Source organism: Thunnus albacares, chromosome 13, assembly GCF_914725855.1.
Source record: "Thunnus albacares chromosome 13, fThuAlb1.1, whole genome shotgun sequence".
In the NCBI taxonomy this organism is placed as follows: domain Eukaryota; kingdom Metazoa; phylum Chordata; class Actinopteri; order Scombriformes; family Scombridae; genus Thunnus; species Thunnus albacares.
Genome location: NC_058118.1, coordinates 15007026 through 15027917, shown reverse-complemented (window position 1 = coordinate 15027917; position 20892 = coordinate 15007026). Strand labels below are relative to the sequence as shown.

At 42.5% G+C, this 20892-nt stretch overlaps 1 protein-coding gene across 1 annotated transcript in view; it reads right to left on the bottom strand.

The window, feature by feature from the left end:
* Positions 1 to 2444: 2444 nt before the first annotated feature.
* The window catches only part of LOC122995246 (protocadherin-16-like), an 85682-nt gene continuing 67234 nt past the window's right edge, over positions 2445 to 20892 (bottom strand). The window contains exons 8-29 of the mRNA XM_044370313.1: positions 19640 to 20698; positions 19188 to 19375; positions 18707 to 18803; positions 18397 to 18554; positions 16207 to 16647; positions 15757 to 16052; positions 15465 to 15580; positions 12985 to 13224; positions 12322 to 12447; positions 12007 to 12216; positions 11224 to 11480; positions 10795 to 11001; positions 10255 to 10651; positions 10028 to 10141; positions 9627 to 9838; positions 9339 to 9490; positions 8745 to 8875; positions 8222 to 8508; positions 7383 to 7524; positions 7045 to 7216; positions 6550 to 6959; positions 2445 to 6433 (exon numbers count right to left, since the gene is read on the bottom strand). Coding sequence (XP_044226248.1) covers positions 4386 to 6433; positions 6550 to 6959; positions 7045 to 7216; positions 7383 to 7524; positions 8222 to 8508; positions 8745 to 8875; positions 9339 to 9490; positions 9627 to 9838; positions 10028 to 10141; positions 10255 to 10651; positions 10795 to 11001; positions 11224 to 11480; positions 12007 to 12216; positions 12322 to 12447; positions 12985 to 13224; positions 15465 to 15580; positions 15757 to 16052; positions 16207 to 16647; positions 18397 to 18554; positions 18707 to 18803; positions 19188 to 19375; positions 19640 to 20698 — 7460 coding nt within the window. The 3' untranslated portion in view covers positions 2445 to 4385. The remainder of the gene's footprint in view (positions 6434 to 6549; positions 6960 to 7044; positions 7217 to 7382; positions 7525 to 8221; positions 8509 to 8744; positions 8876 to 9338; positions 9491 to 9626; positions 9839 to 10027; positions 10142 to 10254; positions 10652 to 10794; positions 11002 to 11223; positions 11481 to 12006; positions 12217 to 12321; positions 12448 to 12984; positions 13225 to 15464; positions 15581 to 15756; positions 16053 to 16206; positions 16648 to 18396; positions 18555 to 18706; positions 18804 to 19187; positions 19376 to 19639; positions 20699 to 20892) is intronic.

The following is a 20892-nucleotide window of genomic DNA, read 5'->3' as shown; positions in this document are numbered from 1 at the left end:
CACTTCGACTCCAAAGCTCTCGTGATGACTTTTACAATCAAACTGAATTCCAAAAACTATCAATGCAAGTGATCCTTTCTTAACAATCAAGGGTCGCATTAAAAAACAATGTGTGTATATACTCATGTGCAATTGTGAAATTGTGAGTGAAACTGTTAACTGTAGTTGTGCATTAAACTCTGGATATTTAGTGAAGGATTAATGGTATATGTTTTTGTTTTAGCATGTCTTAACTGTGTTAAATCTCTTTAGTTAAATTGGGTGAAATTGTCCTAATAGGCCATTTCAAATGTTAGCTTTCTCTGATCCTATATCAAATATACTAAATTAGTGAGGGTAAAGATGGATAGTGAGTATACTGGGTGCACCTTTTGATAAATTAATCTTTTCATTGATAACACATTCATTTCAAGGTTCAAAAGCACTGTTTTAGTTGTTGGTGATTATTAATTTAACACATGACATATGGGATTTGTGACTGTACCGTGCCTTTCTAACACATATCACAATTCTTTGTAATAACACACAGACACACAAACACAAATATTATACTATGGTTTCATATTGGGCTTACACCTTCTCCATGGAATAGAGGTCTGCTCGAGAAAGATTTCTCCCAGATTTTGTAGCTAAAAAACCTGCCAAGTATGTGCCTGCAGGAGCTGGATCCCAGCCAATGTCAGCTGGGGAGATTGTTGTGGGCCATGTGTGTCACTGTGTGTAGCAGCCCCCATTTATGTGTGCGCTAGTGATTATTTGGAGTTGTGTGAAGCTAGTGTGGGAGCAGGCTGCAAAAGCAGTGTTGGGATAACAGGCTATAAACACAGCTGTGTGTTGAGGTGAACCTGTAAGTGGGGGCAACAAGCTTTTTTTTTTTTTTTTTTTGCAGACCAGACTATAGTTTAGAGATAGTATCTTTGTAAATTCGCCAGCTGAGCTAGAACTGTCTGTATAATAAAGACTTAATATATATATGTCAAATGATCCTGTGAATTCATACAATTGTAGCTCATATGACTGCTAATATTCAAAATATAAATAACACAACAGTATGTCAACATTCAAATACAGTTAGTTTGTATTTCAAATATGCAATTCATCATCACCTCTCATTTCACAAGAAATTTTGCATGTCTCACTTGTACCACAGGAGCTTCTGTCTCTGGCTCTGTCTTTTGCAGCTTGTCAAAATCCATGTTTCTGTACATAACAATAACACAGTAACACTGCATGGCTGTGTGTGATGACCAAATGAGGCAGAAATCCCCAGCAGCTATGCAAACATGTCTGTGCTCCATATGAAATAAACATTTTGCAATTATTCAGCTACATCAACATCTTATGCCTTTATATGAGCTGGAAGAACTGAATCCAGCTTTGACTGGATCTTGGCTGAGGTTTGGGTGGTACCACTAAGGATTGACGTTACCTTGTTAAAGAAAAATACTTAAAATACTTTTGTTTGGTGAGAATTTTTCAGCTTGGGAAATCACAATTTGATGTAACATTTTATGGGATATAAAAGTGAAATCAAATGTCATAACTGTATACTGATTTATTGGTATATCTGTGATATTGAGTATTCACATTTTGTCAAGTGTGCAGATGATCTCAGTCTATTTGGTGTCATTCTGTAATGTCATCATAAAACAGATTTTTGTTATGGTTGTATTTTACTGATATATTTTATATATCATTGTGATACATGCATCTCTTCATTGTCCACCTAGAAAATTATTAATTGTGTGTTATGTCCTCCTTATATGTTGTGGTGCTGATAATGTGTACTGAACGTGTTTTCCATGCCGTACATAAAACAAATTTCACTAACCCTGGTCGAATGGCCATCAGAACTGAAGTAAACATACCTTTTCTTTTTTCTTTTTTTTTTACACTTTTATGTCTTGGTTTTTAACATCTAGGAACCATGTTGGAAATCAGTGTTCTCAGCTTCTTAGCCTTTTGATTCAAAATGTGATTCATAATATGCAATTCAACTAGATTCATTACATTAAAAAAACAAACAAAAAACCCAACATAAAAACCATACTGTCGATATGTGGTTATACTGTATGTAGAGCTACTGTTTTCTTTTATCTACTGGGGAATATCTGCTGTTTTTGAAGGACAGATGGTGACCATAATGAAAATACGGCTCTGTCTCCTGGCCCTCTGTTCTCATAAGGTCCACTGAGATTCTGCCCAAAGCCAAGATTGCCCCTCCCTTTTAGTAATAACCTTCTCCTAAATGACTGAATATAACTCCATTTATTCACAGTTACCATGCACAGCCCATATAAACTGGGACACTGTTGAACTTTAATTACTTTTCAGTTCTTCCATCCAAGTCTGAAAAAGATGAAGTCTGACTCCAGTTTGTCAAAAGAGATCAGTAGGAATTTATTTGCTTTAAATACATGTACAGCTCTTTTTTGCTGCCATTGCTCCAATGATCAGTCACTGGCAGTCATCTCAAACTGAACTCCAAATGGAGGTCCTCCAACACGAAAATGTTTCTAAGACAGCATGATTGTGAGTTGAGAGCATGTTGTGCTGGAGTTAGGCTCATGGCATGTGTAGCTTTTTGCTGAACCAGTGCCAGCTTTGCATGAGGCGATTTGTAGGGTTATGTTGAACAAAGAACAGAGGTAGAAGCCATCTCTTGAAAACAAGAGGACATCCAATCACTGCAGCTACCCCAAAAAATTAAAAACAGGCCGTAAGAATAAATACATATGGAAGAATGAAGAAGACACTGAAAGCCTTTTGCCTCTTGTTACACTAGCAGATTGCTAAAAGTGGATCTGAACAATGAGAGAAAAGAGAGTAGGTACAGATGATGAGTTTAACACATTGAACCTGAAAACACCTCATCATGTCGGTGACAATCTCGATGTGTGAATCATAGAAATATAATGTATGGAACAGAGAGGTAACATGGAAAATAAATACTGTACTGGTTGCTAAATCCTTGTACATTCATCAGGGCTGATGCATTTAGGCTTTTGCTCCCCACTTGTCTGGCTCATGTGCTACATTCGCCAAGTTATGCCACTTTCCTATGAGAATCCCAGCCTTTTTGTTGCATGATATTTCCCTTGTGCTGAGATGAACAACTTCACAGTAAAATGCATTTAAGTTAATGACAGATGTAGAAGACTGTAGGAAGCACTTTTCTTTCAAAGACACAGAGGTGACCAGCAAATTGAGTTGTCCCTGAATAACAAAGGGAGTGTGTTGTTGCGCATAACTGCACGCCACAACAGAGTGCTGAACTGCTGGAGAAGCAGGCATTCAGATTGATCACAGGTTTTCATCCAGTTGCTGTTTTGAATTTGGGATGATCTACAATTTGACAAAAAAAAGAAAACTTTTAAGGTAACAACACAGCATAGTGTGAGCTGCACTTGGTTTCCTACTGTCGAAATGTGGCAGCAAGTCCTCTTTTCATATAAATAATGCTAAAAACACAAAAGTCTCCCTCTCACTCACATAAGAACTGTCACAAGAGTCTCTAAAAACCTAGGAGACACATACATACAGTACATAGCGTAGCCTGCATACATACAAATATACATATATGCAAATACACAAACACAATAACCTCTCCATGTGGAATAATGGCATTTCTGGGTCTGAAATCATAATTTTATATAAAAATATATAAAAATAAAAGAAATCATAAGATGTGTCATCTGAATTGGTGAGAAAAACAATAATCTCCATTGCTGTTCCACTGTGTGATGCATTGGCAATTCAATGAACCAAAGTCTTTGTGAACACACACAAGTGTAGTCTGTCATGGGATTCACACACATGTCCAGAGGCCATTTTAAAAGCAGCCACTAGATGAGTTTAATACTGGAGTGTAAAAATGTCCACAGACACAAAGAGAGGAACAAGGTCCTTAGCTCTCTGGCCAGCCAGCGAGGTAACATGAGAACTACACATTTATCTATCTACACACTAAGGGATCTCTGACTGAAGGGCCTCATAAGTGCACACCTTTTCACCTTCATCAGTTCATCGAGACCTGCGTCACTGTGGACATGGGGGGTGGGCTGGTCCTGTCAACCCAGGCACATGTTCCACCTTTGTGTATTAATACAACACCGGCGACCAATGGAAGTTCTTTAAAGAATGCAAATAATCTACCAGGAGAAGATTAAGAACGTCTTTATGGGTGTGTTTATTGTCCAAACAAATGTCAGTATTTGGACCTTCATTCTTACGATAAAACCATAATTTTTGAGAATGACAGTACAACTGACACCTCCACTTGCTTTCTTTCGTTCCATGAAAAAGAACAGCGAAAGTGTTCTGTCATGCTTTGTTCAGGTTGTCTGTCTTACAGTTCTTCCTTAAATAGTTTTCTAATTTTGCCATCATATTCTCATCTCATGATCCGGACTCTGGTCCAGTGAGGGCTCCCTGGTGCTGATCATGGATGCTGAGGGCCCTTGGTTGACTCCAAAGGGAGAAACAGCTGGAGATCGAGCTGCCAGCGGAGACAGAGAAGGAGAGAAGCTGGGGGACATTGCTGCTGATGAAATGGAGCCCTCATGACTGATAGGAGACCTGCGGAGTGAGGCCAAGTGGGGGAATGTCCGTCCTATCACAGGGACCTTGGGGGGAACTGACATGGCTCCTGGGTGGGCCACTGATGTGATGAGGGGGGGAGGGTCAATTCTAGGTTTGGGATCCATTTTGGGCTTGGGCTGGAAGGGCTGGCGAGGGTTCTGGTTCTGCTGGGCTGTTTCATCTTTCAGCCTTGCAATCTCTGTGAAGACATTAGCCAGAGGCTGGAACTGAGGGCACCAGTTCAGCAGGTAATCCCAGTTATAGCTTCCACGAAGCTCCTCATCACTGGCAACAATAGCTGTGAGGGAACCATCCACTGAAGGTTTACCATCCTCAGGGAAGGCGTAATCTTTGGGGAGGGAAATGTTGAGGCCACGGCCTACTCCCAGGTACCCACCTCCCTCGTCCCTGTAGACTGGGAGCTGGCCAGAGAGCAAAGTCCCACTGAGACTGCCTCCCAGTTTCTTTCCTTTGAACCAGGTACTGCCCTCCAAAGCTGCAGGCTCACAGGAGATATCAGAGAGCTGGTCAGCATCCTGTTGAATGCCAGAGTCTGGCCCCCTGGCTGAGATGTGCTCCTGCATGGATGAAGTGATGGAGGCAACACGGGGGTATTCGTTTATCATCCTGATTTCATCGTCCTCCGCAGCCTCAGCTGATCCTCTTCCACTGGAGTGAGAAGGATCCAGAGAGCCTCCTCTTGTGTAGGGACCCCCACCTGCCCCACCCTGATCTCCAGCATAGCCTGGCAAAGCCTGGTGGTAGATCCTCTCGCCCCCTGGTCCTGGGTTGCAGTCATCCAATTTCTGCAGAGCAGTTCCCGAGGCAACAGTTCTGTTTCCTGTATCCTGGCCTTTCTTCCTCCTGCGTGACTTGACTAGGAACACCACGACGGCCATGACCACAAGCAATACAATGACACCAAGGGACACAGCAATGATGCTAATCAGCAGAACGTTGACGTCAGGGGCCAGACCAAAGTTGGTGTTGGTGACATCAATGGAGACCTGGGCTGTGGTGGTGCGAGATGTATCCAGAGGACTGTGAGCTTTCACATCCAGGGTCATCAGTCTGGCCTCCCGTTTGTTCCGACCAGACCCGCTGCTACTACTACTACCAGAACTGTCCAACTTGAGGTAAACTACTCCAGTTGTTTTGTTTACATCAAAGTATGGAGAGCTGTCAGGAAGAGAATAGAGAACAATACCATCCACACCTTCATCCTCATCTTTTGCGTGGACCTGGCCGATGCTCTGGCCTTTTTTGGCTCCCTCTGGAACTTCAAAGGAGAAATCAGAGGATGTGAAGAGTGGGTCATACTCATCCTCACCTGTGACAAACACCTGTACAGTCACAGTGGCTGAGTGGTTTCCTGAATCTACTGCCAATGCTACAAAGTTAAAGGAATTGATCTTCTCAAAGTCAAAGGGAATTCTGCTTCTGATTTCTCCAGAGTTCTGGTCCACAGCAAAGCTGTCTTTTCCCACCCCAGACCGCTCCACCATGTAGTACTTCAGCTGGCCAAAGACGCCTGTGTCGTGGTCTATGGCATGGAGAACAGTCACCGCTGAATTGGCTGGTTGGTTTTCTCTGATACTAGCTGTCAAGATTTCCACAGGGAAGAAAGGATGATTGTCATTCACATCTTTGACCTCCACAATGACTGGAGCTAGTGCGAAGTGACCCTGTCCGTCTGTAGCCTGGATGATGACAGTGTGAGTGGACTGATGCTCACGGTCAAGTGCTTGCTGAAGCCGCAAGGCTCCAGTCCATTGGTCCATAGTAAATAAGTTAACCTCATCACCAGAGCTGATAGTGTACTGGACCTCAGCATTGGGAGTTGAATCGGGGTCTGGAAAGAAGACAACAACAGAGTACAATGAATACATTTAAAGACAAAGTAAGAAATACTGAGAAAAGGAGAGAAACAGAGAGATAACTGGCCAAAAATAGAAGACTTTTGCCCACCTGTGGCAGTCAGTCGTATGATCTCAGTCCCAGCAGCAGCTCCCTCACTCAGTGACACAGAGTATTCTGCTCTGCTGAATACTGGAGGGTTATCATTCACATCACCAATGGTAATCACTGCAGCAACATTAGAGCTCCTCTGGGGCACACCACGGTCTGACACTACCACAGTGAGGTTGTAAAGTGGCTTGATTTCAAAGTCAAGGGCCTCAGCCAACAGTAGTGTCCCGACAGTTTGGAAGCCTCGCCCCTCAAGGAACCGCACACTGCTTTCAATCTGGAACGCATTCCCTTCATTTCCATTGGCAATAGCAAAGTCAAAGCCACAGTTTTCTCGAGAGAGGTCACTGTCAAAGGCCTCAAAAGTCAGAACTGTTGATCCTGGGATGGTGTCCTCAGAAACGGTAGCCCTGCAGACAGAGAACATTACCTATGTAACAACAGGTATTGATGTTACACCATGATAGATTAGGAATCTAATGAATGTAGACTGACCTATACTCTGATTGGTGGAACACAGGAGCGTTGTCATTGATGTCAGAGATTTGAACCTGGACAGTAGTGAGGGAGGAGAGTGAAGGCGAGCCTCCATCACGAGCTTCAATGACAATACTGACTGATGGACGTTCAGGGTCAAACTCAGCTCTGTGATTGATGAACAGGGTTCCTTGATACGGAGAGAAATGAGAAGTTACTTCAAGGTTGCTTTGCAAGTTACTTTCAAAATTATACACTAATTATGATATTATTATATTATATTATTTCATATTATTGAAACTGTAAACTGATGTAGTCAGTTAAAATTTGTCACATAGGAAGCCAAGATTGTCTACCATTGTTGGGGTCAATGTAGAAACCCTCCTGAGTTGATGACATCACTTTGTAGCTGATCTTCCCATTCTCTCCAGAGTCCCTGTCGGTTGCTGTTACCGTGACAACTGCACTCCCCGGCGGCGTGTGCTCAGGCAGAGTTACCTGGGGTGAAAAAATATTAATAACAACACTTAAGCATCAGGGTAAAAGTAACATATAAGCCAACAACTGAACACATAAATACTGTAATAAACTCAAAAAGGGGAAAATTGCATTTTATATCATAGTTCCTGTTTTTCCTGAGTTTGTGCTAATGTTGAGGTCATTTCCTTAGACAGAGTAATAAATATTATATTGGCTCATCTCTGCAACCTTTCTCCAATGAATATTAGGCAGTTAACTTTTATCACCCCCACTGTGTGCATGTTGGGAATGTACATATGTGTGTTTTATAGTATGTGTACTGTACATGTTTACAAGTGCAGTTTCTTTTTCTTTTATGAAGAAATAGTAAACCTAAGAGCAATAATTTCTGAAGTGCATTTAAACCCTTATCAAATTTTATGGGGCGTTGAGACATTAGAAATTTAAACAAACATATTCAATATTAATATTCATTTCAATATAACACTATTAATAATTTCTTCAACAATGCATTTCCTCACGTCGCAAGATGTCAAATACTCATGGATAGGAATAACTGTCAAGCCACTATATGAGCTGTATGATTTTGTGGGAAACAGTAAGCAATTGAAGTCCGCAATTGTAACAATCATGTTTTACCATGAGCATACTTCAAGTTGATAAATAAAAAAAAAAAAAAAAAAAGAAAATCAACTTAATTTAGAGGCAATCCTACCTGATAGAGATCATGGGTGAATGTAGGTGCATTGTCATTAACATCCTCCACCAATATGGTAATGTTAGCCTCAGTTTGGTGCTGGCTGTCTGTGGCTCTGACAGTCAGGGTGTACCAGGTCTTCTCCTCAAAGTCTAGAGGGGCAGTGAGGGACACACCTCCGCTGTAGCGGTGAATCCCAAACTTGCCTAAGGCTGTTGGGTCCAGCTGCAAGGAGTAGGAGAGGGCAGGACTGGAGTCGACATCGTTACCCGTCACAAGAGTGATCTCTGTGCCGATCAGAGTATCTGATAGAAAGAGAATGAACAGAAACCTGTTAGTTGCAATTACCTTTGTGTGGGCAAAATATTTTTTGTAGTTGTTATACTTCTACCATGATGAACAACTAAACATATTTAGGCTTGCACATGGTTTGTCTGGTCAAAAGCATTTGTTTTGTAAATTTAATGAATTTTCTATAAACTGGCTGCATACGATACATAACAAGAAAACGAAAAAAATCCTGTATATTAAAAGCACTTACTCTCTGGGATACGAACTTCCTGGGGCAAGGGAATAGTGGGACTGTTGTCATTCTGGTCCACAATGATTACTGTCAATGTAGCCGAACCAGCCAATCGAGGACTTCCTCTATCAGTTGCTGTAACTACTAGCCTGTGGGTGGGCAGGAAAAAAAAAAGTTTTCAGGTCATGCTACTTTTAGAAAGAAAATACGTCATTTTACTTTTTTATCTTTGGTCACACATTCTCAAATTGTTACAAAAGAAACACACAAAAAGTTATGAAAATGTTGTAGTGAATAGCAGTTGATTTACAGAGTTTGAAATTGCTTTGCTATGTGATACATCTGGCATGCAGATATGGGATTGTACTGGTGCTTGTATCGTCAGCAAACTGTCGGCTTCCTCACCAGCTATCTAAACACAAACTAGGTGAGTGAATATGATTCATGATGTGTTTTTCTTCATACATATTTACCTGCATGTAATGGTCTTTTTCTGTACACCGCCATGCAGTGGCTCAAACAGTTATTATGAGCTAAATATATATCAATCCACAAAACATGCACATTAAAAGCCTCTTGGTGAGTTTTATTCAACCGCAGATCTGTTCTCACTTGGTCTGGGTAAAGATCTCACGGTCCATGATGGCTGCTGTGGTGATGCTTCCTGTCATCGGGTCGATCTTGAACAGGCCGCTCATTCCTGATGACTGGATGGAGTAGGTCACCTGACCATTTTGGCCCTGGTCCACATCCTCAGCCACCACCTGGGAGTAGGTGGAGGGGAGAGAAGAAACAGTGAGAAGGATGAGGACTTATTTTTAACCTTAGCGAATCTCCAGTAGACCAAAAACCTGTATGACTTTGTATTGTTTATTGTGCAGTTTCCATATTTGGAAGCACCTGTATGATAGGCATTTCATATCCCTGTGCTTCTCTCATGTAGGCCACATAATTCTGCAGCTGGAAGCGAGGAAGGTTGTCATTGACATCTTGCAGAATCAAGTTGATAGCCATGAAAGACGTGGAGGACACAGTTTCAGCCTTCACTACTAGACGGAGTCTGGGGGTGTCTTCAAAGTCCAGCCCAAAGGAGCTCTGCACCCAGATTTCACCTGGCAGACAGATGAAGAAAGATGAGATTGGAAATATAGGAGCAGGAGATTATTAAATGAGGGATTGATCCACTATGGATGTTTGTATGTGCTGTTTTTTTTATCCTGTTAACAATCTGTAAGTCAAACCTGAATTCACATCTTGTGGCACATCACTTAAAAAACATTGTGAGTTATTGTGAATTTCACCTGTTGAGGAACTGATGCTGAAGGCCTGCTTTCTGTTCCCACTGAAGAGACTGTAGCTGATACCCTTACGTGTGCCATCTGGGTGTTGAGCCTGAGTCTGAACCACAGCTGTGCCTGAATTGTGGAAGAAGAGCAGAGAAAATCATTCCTTACAATGACAGCAGAGAAATCCTCAAAGCAGAGAGATGATTACTGTAATCCCTAATAGTACTGTATTAATGTCTGACCTTTTTCAGCATTCTCCTGTATATTGACATCTCTAGCATTCCTAGAGAAGCGGATGCCGTTGTACTCCACCTCCTTCACGTATATCACCACCACCCCCTGTGCAGACTGGGCTGGGCTGCCCTGGTCCATGGCCTCCACAATCAGCGTCCTCTGAGCCTGGGTCAGATCTCCAATTGGCTCAGTGGCCTGTATCTCCCCAGTCAGGGAATTGATGCTGAAGCCCTTCACTGGGGTGGCAAAACGGTAAAACACAGAGCCATTAGCTCCAAAGTCCTTGTCCTCAGCCTTCATGGTGGCCAGAACCCGCTGGGATCGCCTGCTGGACACTTCGATGATCAACGGATCCTGGATGAAGAAGGGAGTGTTGTCGTTCACATCTAGGATAGTGACTGTCACCTGGAGAGGAGAGTTCGCAGATGGGTTAAGAGCAAAAGTTATTGTAATCATTGTAAAAAATGACTATTCAAAGAAACCTTCTATATTAACATGTGAATCATAAATTCAAGGCTTTTTTCAAACATCAGTTGACCCTCATTTACCTGAGCAGAGGTGTTTCTGGGTGCAGCAGGTGAAAGGTCAACAGCAAACACGTGGAAGCTGTATGACGCCGTTTTTTCCCGGTCCAGAGGTGCCGATGTGGTAATACGACCGGTGTTCTCATCCACAGAGAATGCTCCGTGCGCCTCTTGGCTGAGGAAATACAGAACCTTCCCATTCTGATTCTCATCAGCATCTGTGGCTGTCACCTGGAAATAGATCAATACATGTTTATGATTAAATGATGATTTTGTTTTAAAAAAAGTGAGAAACATGTCAAGCGACATGATTGCACAAAATTAAAACAAAATAAGATGTTCTTCAAGGATAGCAGGTTAAGTAACAAGTTATTGATTTAAGGTTATCCTATACAACAATTGTACATGTGGGATGGGAAATTCCTGATAATCTTAGTTCCAATTTCTGCTTACCTTCAGAACTTGGGACCCCTCTGCAGCATCCTCTGACACATCCACAGAGTAGCTGCTGCTGCTGAAAACAGGGCTGTTGTCATTGACATCCAGCACTTTGACTTCCACTGTGACAGTACTGCTGAGAGCCGGGCTGCCTCGGTCCGTGGCTACCACCTCCAGAGTATATTTAGCCCTTGTCTCCCTGTCCAGGCCGCGTGAGGTGGACAGTGCTCCTGTGCTGGCGTCAAGATGGAAATCTCCATCGGGGTCCCCAGCTGGATTGAAGCCGTTCATCAGGCAGAAGAAAGAAAAATCTTTAAAAACTCATGAGTCCACTGTGTATTGAAAGTAAGCAAGAAAGGGGAACATCGGTGCCAACTCTGCACTTAAGTCTGAATGTGCTCCAGAGAGGTAGATGGAATGTACTACTTTTTAAATAAGACAAAATAATGTCAGGAGCGAGACTGGGATCAATGCTGAATGTCTACTTCTACGGCCAAATCTATTCGTCCAAACTGTCAGTACAACTTCAGATGACTTGATAGTTACTTTGAGTGTGCATATTGGCAATAATAAATTCACTATACACAGCTGGGTGTCAGCTGTAATAATCTGTCAACAACCTGTAAATTTAAACTTGACCATTTCAATTACAAAAATCCATTCTCTTTCCAAGGATATTGTTATTTTCACAGCAGAAACACACTGAAACAGCAATTATAGCAATTGTGGTGAACGAAATTGCTCTTTTAAATCCATTCTAATGAAATATTTGGGTTAGACACACAACGCTGTTCTCACCAGTGATCCTGTACTCCAGCTCTCCACCAGGACCTGAGTCAGGGTCCGTGGCCTTGAGAAAGCAGAGCTCTACAGGGGCCTGGTTCTCCGGCACCTCCAGTCCATACCACGGCTTTGCAAAGACCGGAGCGTTGTCGTTCACATCTTGCACCTCCACACGGACAACAGCCTTGGCAAAGTTAGGAGGCAACCCTCCATCCCTTGCGTACACTGGCAAGAGATGAAATTGTCACGCTGATGAGATATATAGATGGATGTTTTATCTGTTCATAAACTGAAGAAAAACCTTGTGTAAGACAGCGGATATAGTAATACCAGTGAGTGTGTAGTGGTCTTGCAGCTCTTTGTCCAGTTCCTTGGTGGTGGTGATGACTCCTGTCACGGGGTTGATGATGAAACCTTCTTCTGTCACACCACCATATGTCACTTGGCCATTAGAACCTGCATTGAAACACAATACAGACATGAATAACAATAAAAGTCTGGGCACACAAAACAAGCAATAAAGCTAATAGGCTACATCCAATGTAATAAGGCAGTACTTTAATTTTAAACAAGGCTATCAAGTCCTGATGAAAGTTCCAGAAATACAAAACTCTGGATGGTGGCTGTGACAACACATTTTCATTAGAAGCTGAATTTGTGGTGTATTATTAAAGTGATTTGGTTTCTGAAAACCATTTACATCTCTGTATTGCTTCTTACTGAAGTCATATGTTTATTACCTCTACTGTTTCATTAATTCTTCCTGCTGTGAATTTTGAAAAATTTCTTCTTTTGATGCTCTCTATAATCTTGAATTCCTACATTTATTAAACAAACAACCTCCCCCCCCAAAAAAAAAAAAAAAAAAAAAATATATATATATATATATATATATGTACACACACACACACATTTTGAATCAGTCTTTTTGCACCTGTAGTTATGTAGTCCCCATGTCCAGTGAGTAATGAATTTACACATATTTAAACCAACCTTGGTCTCGGTCAGTGGCAGTAACTGTAAGCACTGTGGTTCCTGGTCCTTGGTTTTCCATCACCTGGGTCTCAAACTCTGCTCGCTGGAACACTGGAGCTTCATCATTCACATCAATCACCTGCACACACAGCACCTGCGAGGTGGAAAGCTGAGGTATCCCATGATCCTCTGCTATAATGGTCAGATTGAAGACTTCCTGTTCCTCTCGGTCTAAGGCTTTAAGGATGGAGAGCGAGCCTACAGGAGAGAAAAAGATTCAGTGAGCAGTGAAGGATACCTTTCTAAAACCTTCCTAGATTATTTCAGTTAAAAATCCACTTATTTGGTCTTGAAATGTGTGTGTTTGTATCCAAGTGTGTGTGTGTATTTTAGATTATTTTTGAGAACATGTAGTTTTAGTGTACCTGAGAGAGGCAGTATTTGAATGCTTAGAGGACCAGTAAAACAAAACCTTTACAGCTTTGCTTTATGAGAGTTTCCACAGTAAGTTAAAGACCACAGTTACTTCATGCCAGCTATTCAATTCTGCCACGTTGAATGTGCATTTAAATATGAATCAGTGTACTGCAGGGCTTTATTATTGAACGTGTTTGATTATTGCAAAGCACATGTGCATGCACAAACAACCTACTACTACAACCTGGAACTATACAGTAGCTGCCAACTTGAATCAACCTATTACCTCCCCTAAATCAAGGTTATAGTTTTTTCCCTTTCTCCTTACAACATTACAGTATGTGTTACCCTTTAAATCTGTAAGGCATTAACTGGTGTGTGTGTGTGTGTGTGTACGTGTGTTTTATGTGAATCGAGTTGGTTCAGATAGAGATACAGTCTGTGAATCAGACCACCACTTCTCAGGCTCTGGCTTCAGTTACTCTTCTACCTTTTATGTCTACACCCTACACCCCTGTCATCACCATGACTACAAGGAGGGTCAGCCAAAGTGAGGGAAAATATGAAATGTTTGTGTGTGTGTGTGTGTGTATTGTTCACAGCAATCAATAAGTTTATCTGGCATACAGTACCCGAGAGACGAACGTAATTTATATGTGCCACAACATGCCAAACACATATATTGCGTGTTGACTGAAGTTTCTGTGAGGTTTTGCAAGTTCCCATTCAGCCAAATACAGACAGATGCAAAACATTTACTGTTTCACCCTGCCCTGTAGCCAATTTAGTGTTAATGATACAGTATCAACCTTATAGTATGATAAGGGTGCTATTACTTTCTCTGGACTAACTTTACTCAAACACATGGAACTTTATTTTATTTTAATTCTACTCAAGATTTCAAGGTTTCCAAAGAAGCAAAATATGTCATACTGAATTTCAGGGTAATGGGCACGATATAATGCACAAAAAAGACAGATTTTTTTTCCATTTAATGCAATAGTGCAGCCATAAAAATGGTGTCTAGCATTTGAGTACTTTACTTTAATACATGTAATTGTCTGACATAGCTTTAGAAACAAGTAGATATAGAATATAAAATGTTATGTTCTCAAACAGCATAAATAAAATGTCTATGGATACTTGAGAAGAAATGAAGGGAAATAGAAGAAACATAGCTTTCAAGTGATTAATAAAACTAGCAGTAAAGCAGCGGTGGTGTGAAATAACAGAAAGTCCATGTTGGCAGAGCAGACATATAATTTATAAGTGGTAATCAGGCTAATGATACCCCCCATATTAGCCAGGTAGTTTGGTAAATGTCTTTGCAATACAATTCTAATCTGCTATTACAGCTATTATTAACCAAAAGCTTAACACCACATAGGCTGAGAAACAAACCAGAAGTGAAATCAACCTCTGCTAATGCACCAGACACTTGACGGTAATGAAGTAAAGACTTTCTTCCATCTGGAAGCTGCATTAAATGTGAATTCTTATGGTTCCTAATCCCATCTCAGTCACAGCTGAGCACGCCTACACCACCCAGCTCCGATGATGAAGAGATTATACATACACATATATAAGGTATCAAAGGCTGTCCACGTCCCCAGCCCAAATAAAGATTGGTTCCCATGAACAACTCCATCAAGAAAAGAACACCAAAGCAATATTCAAGTGAAATATTGCTCTAAGGCACTGAAAGATCATCTAGTAAAGAAGGTTATGAGGGTTATGAGTATTTTAGCAGTTGAGAGACCTTATAGACGCAGCACTTCAGCGGGTAATTATGGCCTTCTGGAAAATTTTGTTCATCCAGGGGGCTTCCATGGGTGGGATGCTGATTATGTATCAATCATGAAACACCCCCCCAAAAAGGCCACATAGTACTTTTGCTGTGTTAAATCATTCAAAGCAGGATTGTAAACGCTAGAAATGATGTGGTTAATTTTACTCTAATCATGCCTTGATGGAGTGTAAATTGGATATTTATGGGAAATCCCCAGTCTCCCCAGACCCTATTATATTATTGTAACATTATGATATTTTTAGATGCTGTGTAACCGTAAAAATAAGCTTACCAGTATTAGGGTTCAGACTGAAGCGACCAGCACTGTTGCCTGTCTGGATTCTGTATGACACCCTGCCATTTTCTCCTTCATCTTCATCTCGAGCCATCACGTACAAAATCACAAAGCTGTCAATAAAAATAGAAAAATAACAGACATTACAAGCACTTGCTAATTTTAAAATTTACTTTAATGGGCCTCTTGGAAGTTCTTCCTTTGTGGCCTGATGGATGCCAGCTGTCTGACTGAAATGTATGTGATGGTGCCAAAAACAAACAAGCCTACTGTGAGACTTGCCACCCACCCTACAGGCTGATCCTCCATTACGCTGACCGCAGACGGAGAGCTGAAGACAGGAGCATTGTCATTTTCATCTGTCACGAACACTCGGGCAGTGACCGAACTCCAGCGCCGCTGCAAAGGATCCAATGCCTGGTCTGTGGCCCGCACCACAAGATACAGAGAGGGCGTAGACTCACAATCTAACTTCTGCCCCAGGGTCAGTACTCCAGTAATGGGGTCAAGGGCCAGGAGGTCGGGTGTGTTTGGCCAGTAGTGCTCAATGGAGTAACGTAGCTCACTGTTGGGTCCGCTGCCATCCTGAATTCATGAAAATATTGATCAAGTGAGGAACAACATTTAAAATCATGTCTTGAATTATAGGAATAAACACATTATTTCACTGTATGCATCAAAAGCAAATATGAAGAAGTATCAGTTGCATCCAAAGAAGAGAATAGTCTCAGTTTCACACCTGATCCATAGCCTGGAAGGTATATATCGAAGCCCCTGGTTCTACATTCTCTGGGATCACAATGGTAATGGGGTCTTCTGTGAACTGGGGGGCATGATCGTTGCTGTCCTGCACGTTGATATCCAGCTGCACCAGGTGGCTGCTGGGAAACGCCTGGGAGAAGTCCGACACCTCGATGTTCAGCGTATACCTCGACCCCTTCTCATAGTCCAGCTCACGTACCAGGTACACATCGCCCTTTAAATGGTCCACCATGAAAGTCCCATCTCGGTCTGTCCCCCCCACTACCAGGTAGGTCACCTGGCCCTCCAGTAAAGCAGGCTCAAGCTGGTCATGTGGGCGGACAGAGCCAATGATGGAGCCCGGAGAAGCCCCTTCAACTGTGTTCAGTGTCATGGAGAGCACGTTGGGTTTGGGGCTGGACTTAGAGGATCCAAGAACCTGAAGAAAAGGAAAGTAGAGTCAAATAGGCTCATTTTGGCATTAGCTGTAACTTTCTTCACCTAATTGTGATGATTCAGGACTCAATACTAGAATAAGTAAGTGACCTTGCTTCACACAGTGAAACAAACATTTCATACATGCTATTATTTCAACCAAGCGTGGAAGAAAAGTGTCAAGGCAAGTGGGGTGCTGTGTATATTACAGGATCTGACTTCTTGTGGTATTCTGCAGACAATTCAACTATATGGCTCTCACCCCAGCCCATCCCAAAACATAGCCTTGAGCTGTAGTCTGTTTCTGTTTTGTTGTTATTACTATAATAACCCTCACAGGCATTCTCATTGTGAATGAAGACATTATGTACAATCCTTCCAGTAAATATCCTGACATTGTGGCATTCTGGCTTCAAGATGAGAGGCAGAGTTTGTGACCTATGATAAAATAATGAAGGGTGTGATGGGAAGAAAAACTGTAAATGTTCCAATTCAAATAATGTAAAGCAATAAGTGCAGCCTCCATACACCACAGTCCAGTCAGATGGGAAACAAACCTGGCAGATGCCCCCTGGCAGATGGGAAACCTGCCAGGGGGCAGATCAAAGAGCTCAGAAGACAGCAAACATAAGTAGATTTTAACAAGCTCTGGTTTCATCATCATAAAATCCATACCTGCACCATTCCTCCTTTGGTGTTACAAAGATCTGTTGCAATTTACTGCAACCTAAAAGATGATGTGGATTAATGGTGTAATTCAGCACTGCTCTTTAACTGGAAAAAAAAGTCCTACTTTTTGTTTAGTCGATTTGTACTTTTCCCTGTTGTGTCCTAATGCCTTCCTCTATACAAGCCAGCTAGCATGTGCACTGTAGTACTTGTGGTGTACAACAATATCCCTGCATCTGATTTTACCCACAGCTATGTGAAATGTTATCTCAAAAATCATTATGTGGAAATGTTACCTCACGAAGAGTGTTTGAATGTGTCGTTACAGTGAGTGTGTCTGCTTGTGCCTGTGTATCACTGCCTGCTACCGTGTGGTGTATTCTCTTTCTCTCTGTGTGATTCAATGCAGCTGGCTCTCATCAAATCTCATCTGGGAGCATTTGATTCCAAGGTGCCTGTTTCCCCTCTGTCTAATCTCAGTGTCGCACAAGCGGGGCGCAGGCGAAATCTAAGGCAAGCACTCCCTCTGTAATTAGCATCCTTTTCCTTTCTGAAATCACATCACATAAAAACATTGAGCTCAAAGCTCCACAGTAAAAGCAAACCACCACCCTTCTCTGGCTAAATGCCTCTGTGGCGGACCGTTTTCTTTCCTGCTGTTGAATTCCTGATATTGTATGTTGATATGCAGGATTGACCCTCCCGCAGAAAGTTCAGAACAATAACTCAGTCCAGACCAGCTCCCTCCTGCAGCTCGGGGTTTCTCACCTTGGGTTTTGGTTACCCCACTAACCTTTGGAGCAGGAAACACACTCTAGATTTGATAGATGCTTTTGTTTGTACAGGCACAGGTTCAGTTTCTCTCCTTCTCATATTTACCTCCTTTTCCAATTTCTTTGACAGTTATACTGTTCACTTTGTGCACAGTTTGAGGAAATTACTCGCAGCAAGGAATGCAAAAGGATTGAGGTAATGTGTAGCTGTGACAGTTTCAGGTCTGGTCGCCAGATTGGCTTTTGTTTGCCATGACCAGATGCCGTGGAAATGTTTCAGAGGGGCAACAAACGTGTAAGTGTATGTTTACCTGTATCCGAAGCTGGCAGGTGGAGCTGAGGCCTGGCGTTCCGTGGTCGGAAGCAGTCACACTGAAGACGTATTCGGCTCGCTCAGCCCATCTCAGAGGGGAAGCGGTTCGAAGCTCACCACTGGTCGGGTTAAGGGAGAAACGCTCTGCTCTGGAGCCTTCGGAGGAAGCATGCATATGGAGATCAGCTCAAAGTTAAGATAAGATGATAAAACACTAGAGGAATTAAACATATTTTATCAATTGTAGCTTGATTTAAGGAAGTAGATCTATCTGTAAATATAACTGTAAGATAATTTATCACACTCACCTGATAAAGAGTAGTGGATGGTGCCATTTTCTCCCTCATCTGGGTCTTTAGCTGACACTGTACCTAACACTGTCCCAGATGAAAGCCCCTCCATCACCTACAATGAAGGACAAGTGTCATATCTTATGTATATATCTTAATATTATGTGTACAGTATCCTCCTTTCATGTTTATTCCTATTCTGATCTTGACATTTGAAACATATAAATAACTTTCAGAACTAAATTATCACTCATTTTAAAATATTTGGTGAAGAAATCATACAAGAAGGTCACAATAAACATTGCTGCTGTCATGTGAAATTTTTGCTTTGATGACAGTTTTGCTGGGATAAACTTTCTCTATGGTTTGAGGAAAGACTCTTTAAAACCCCACTGGATAAACTTCAAGCTGAAGTGACAGTCAATCATCTTCACCTTTCAGAAGAGCTAGATCTCTTTCTGTCACAACGTGATCTATTTAAATCTTTCCGCATACTCACCTGAAGGAGCAGCTCCCTGTCCGGCCTTGCATGAATGAAAGTGGGGGCGTGGTCATTTTCATCCAGCACAGTGATATGAGCTGTGCCAGTGGCACTGCGAGGGGGCGTGCCGCCATCTTGTATCACCACAACAAGCTGGTAGCTGGACTGCTGCTCTCTGTCCAAGGCGAGGCGGGTGCTGATCTCGCCTTAAGAACAAAGGGAGAGCATAAGAAGTGAAGGCTTTAGCTTTCATTACTTGCAATAATTACAGAGTAAAAACCATGTTCATTTAACTGACAAACAGAAAATCATTAATTCCTCAGGGGAAATCATGCTTGTATTAGTGCTGCTTATGAAGTAGCTGCTAAATCAGTAACTACATTTCATCCAGTTACAACAAACTGCTTCAAGTGTAACATTGCCGCTATTAAATCACACTAAAAAGGCAAACTCATTTTGTTTATCCTCACCTGTCTGGGAGTTGATCTGAAAGTGCCTGTCAGTGTGCAGCAGCCTGTAGGTGAGTCGAGCATTTAGTCCTGCATCCCTATCTGTTGCAGACACTCTGCCAAAGCCTGTCCCTGCCAGCAGGTTCTCTCTGACGGCCAGGAACACCCTCTCCTGGCTCAGTCTGGGAGAATTGTCATTCTCGTCTGTTACCGTCACCCTGACTGTGGCGCTTCCGGTTCTCCCTGCCCCTCCTGGGCCTGAGGTGGCCAGGATAGTCAACAGGTACATGTCCTTAACTTCGCGGTCCAGAGAGCTACGAACAAACAGCCAACCACTATCTGGCATGATTCCAAACCCGGCAGCATCGCCATCAGGCCTGAGGCGGTAAGAAACAGAGGACGAGGAAGATGAAGAGGAACTCCCACCATTCCCAGAAGCCTCTCGGTTGAGTGCTCTAACCTGGAGGAAACGTGTATTAAGAGGTGTGTTTTCCCGCAGCTCCACACGGTAAGTGAGGGTGTCAAAATTGGGACCTTGTGCATCCTGCGCTTGGATGTGAACCACGAGGGTGAAGGTGGAGCTAAGCTGAGGCGCCCCACCATCTTTGGCAACCACCTGAAGGTCATAGCGAGGGACGCTTTCATATGACAGACTCCCAATCAGCCGTACCTCTCCGCTGCCCCGATCAACACCAAATGTCCTCTGACCACTGCTGCCTGCAGCCCCAGCAGAGACCAAGTCGAAGCTGAGCTGACCGTTATGACCGGAGTCCTTGTCAGAGGCCTGGATGCGGTAGATAACAGTCCCCATTTTGGTGATCTCAGGTAAGAGGAGGGACTCTGATGAGGAGGGGAGGAAGGTTGGGGCATTGTCATTGACGTCTGAAATAGTTATGTGTACCCGGCTGGTTCCGTATGCTGGAGGAGAGCCACAGCGCGCCTGGATCTCCAGGTCAAGACTGGAGCACGTCTCATGGTCCAGAGGAAGGGCTGTACGAATGGTACCAGATGCGCTGTCCACAGTGAAGTAACCATCAGGGTCTCCAGAAGATATGGAGTAGAAGACATCCTTAGAAACACCTGGATGAAAGACAGAAAGAGACAGCAAAATAAACAGAATTAGAGTGAAAAAAGGGGACTAGGGCTGTAAAATTTCAGATGAGTAATTAATGCTGTCAAAATTCCCCAGATCCCAGGGTGACACCTTCAAAATTCTTGTTCTTCAGTTTACAATGCTATAAATCACAGAAAAGGAACAAATAGTCACATCTGAG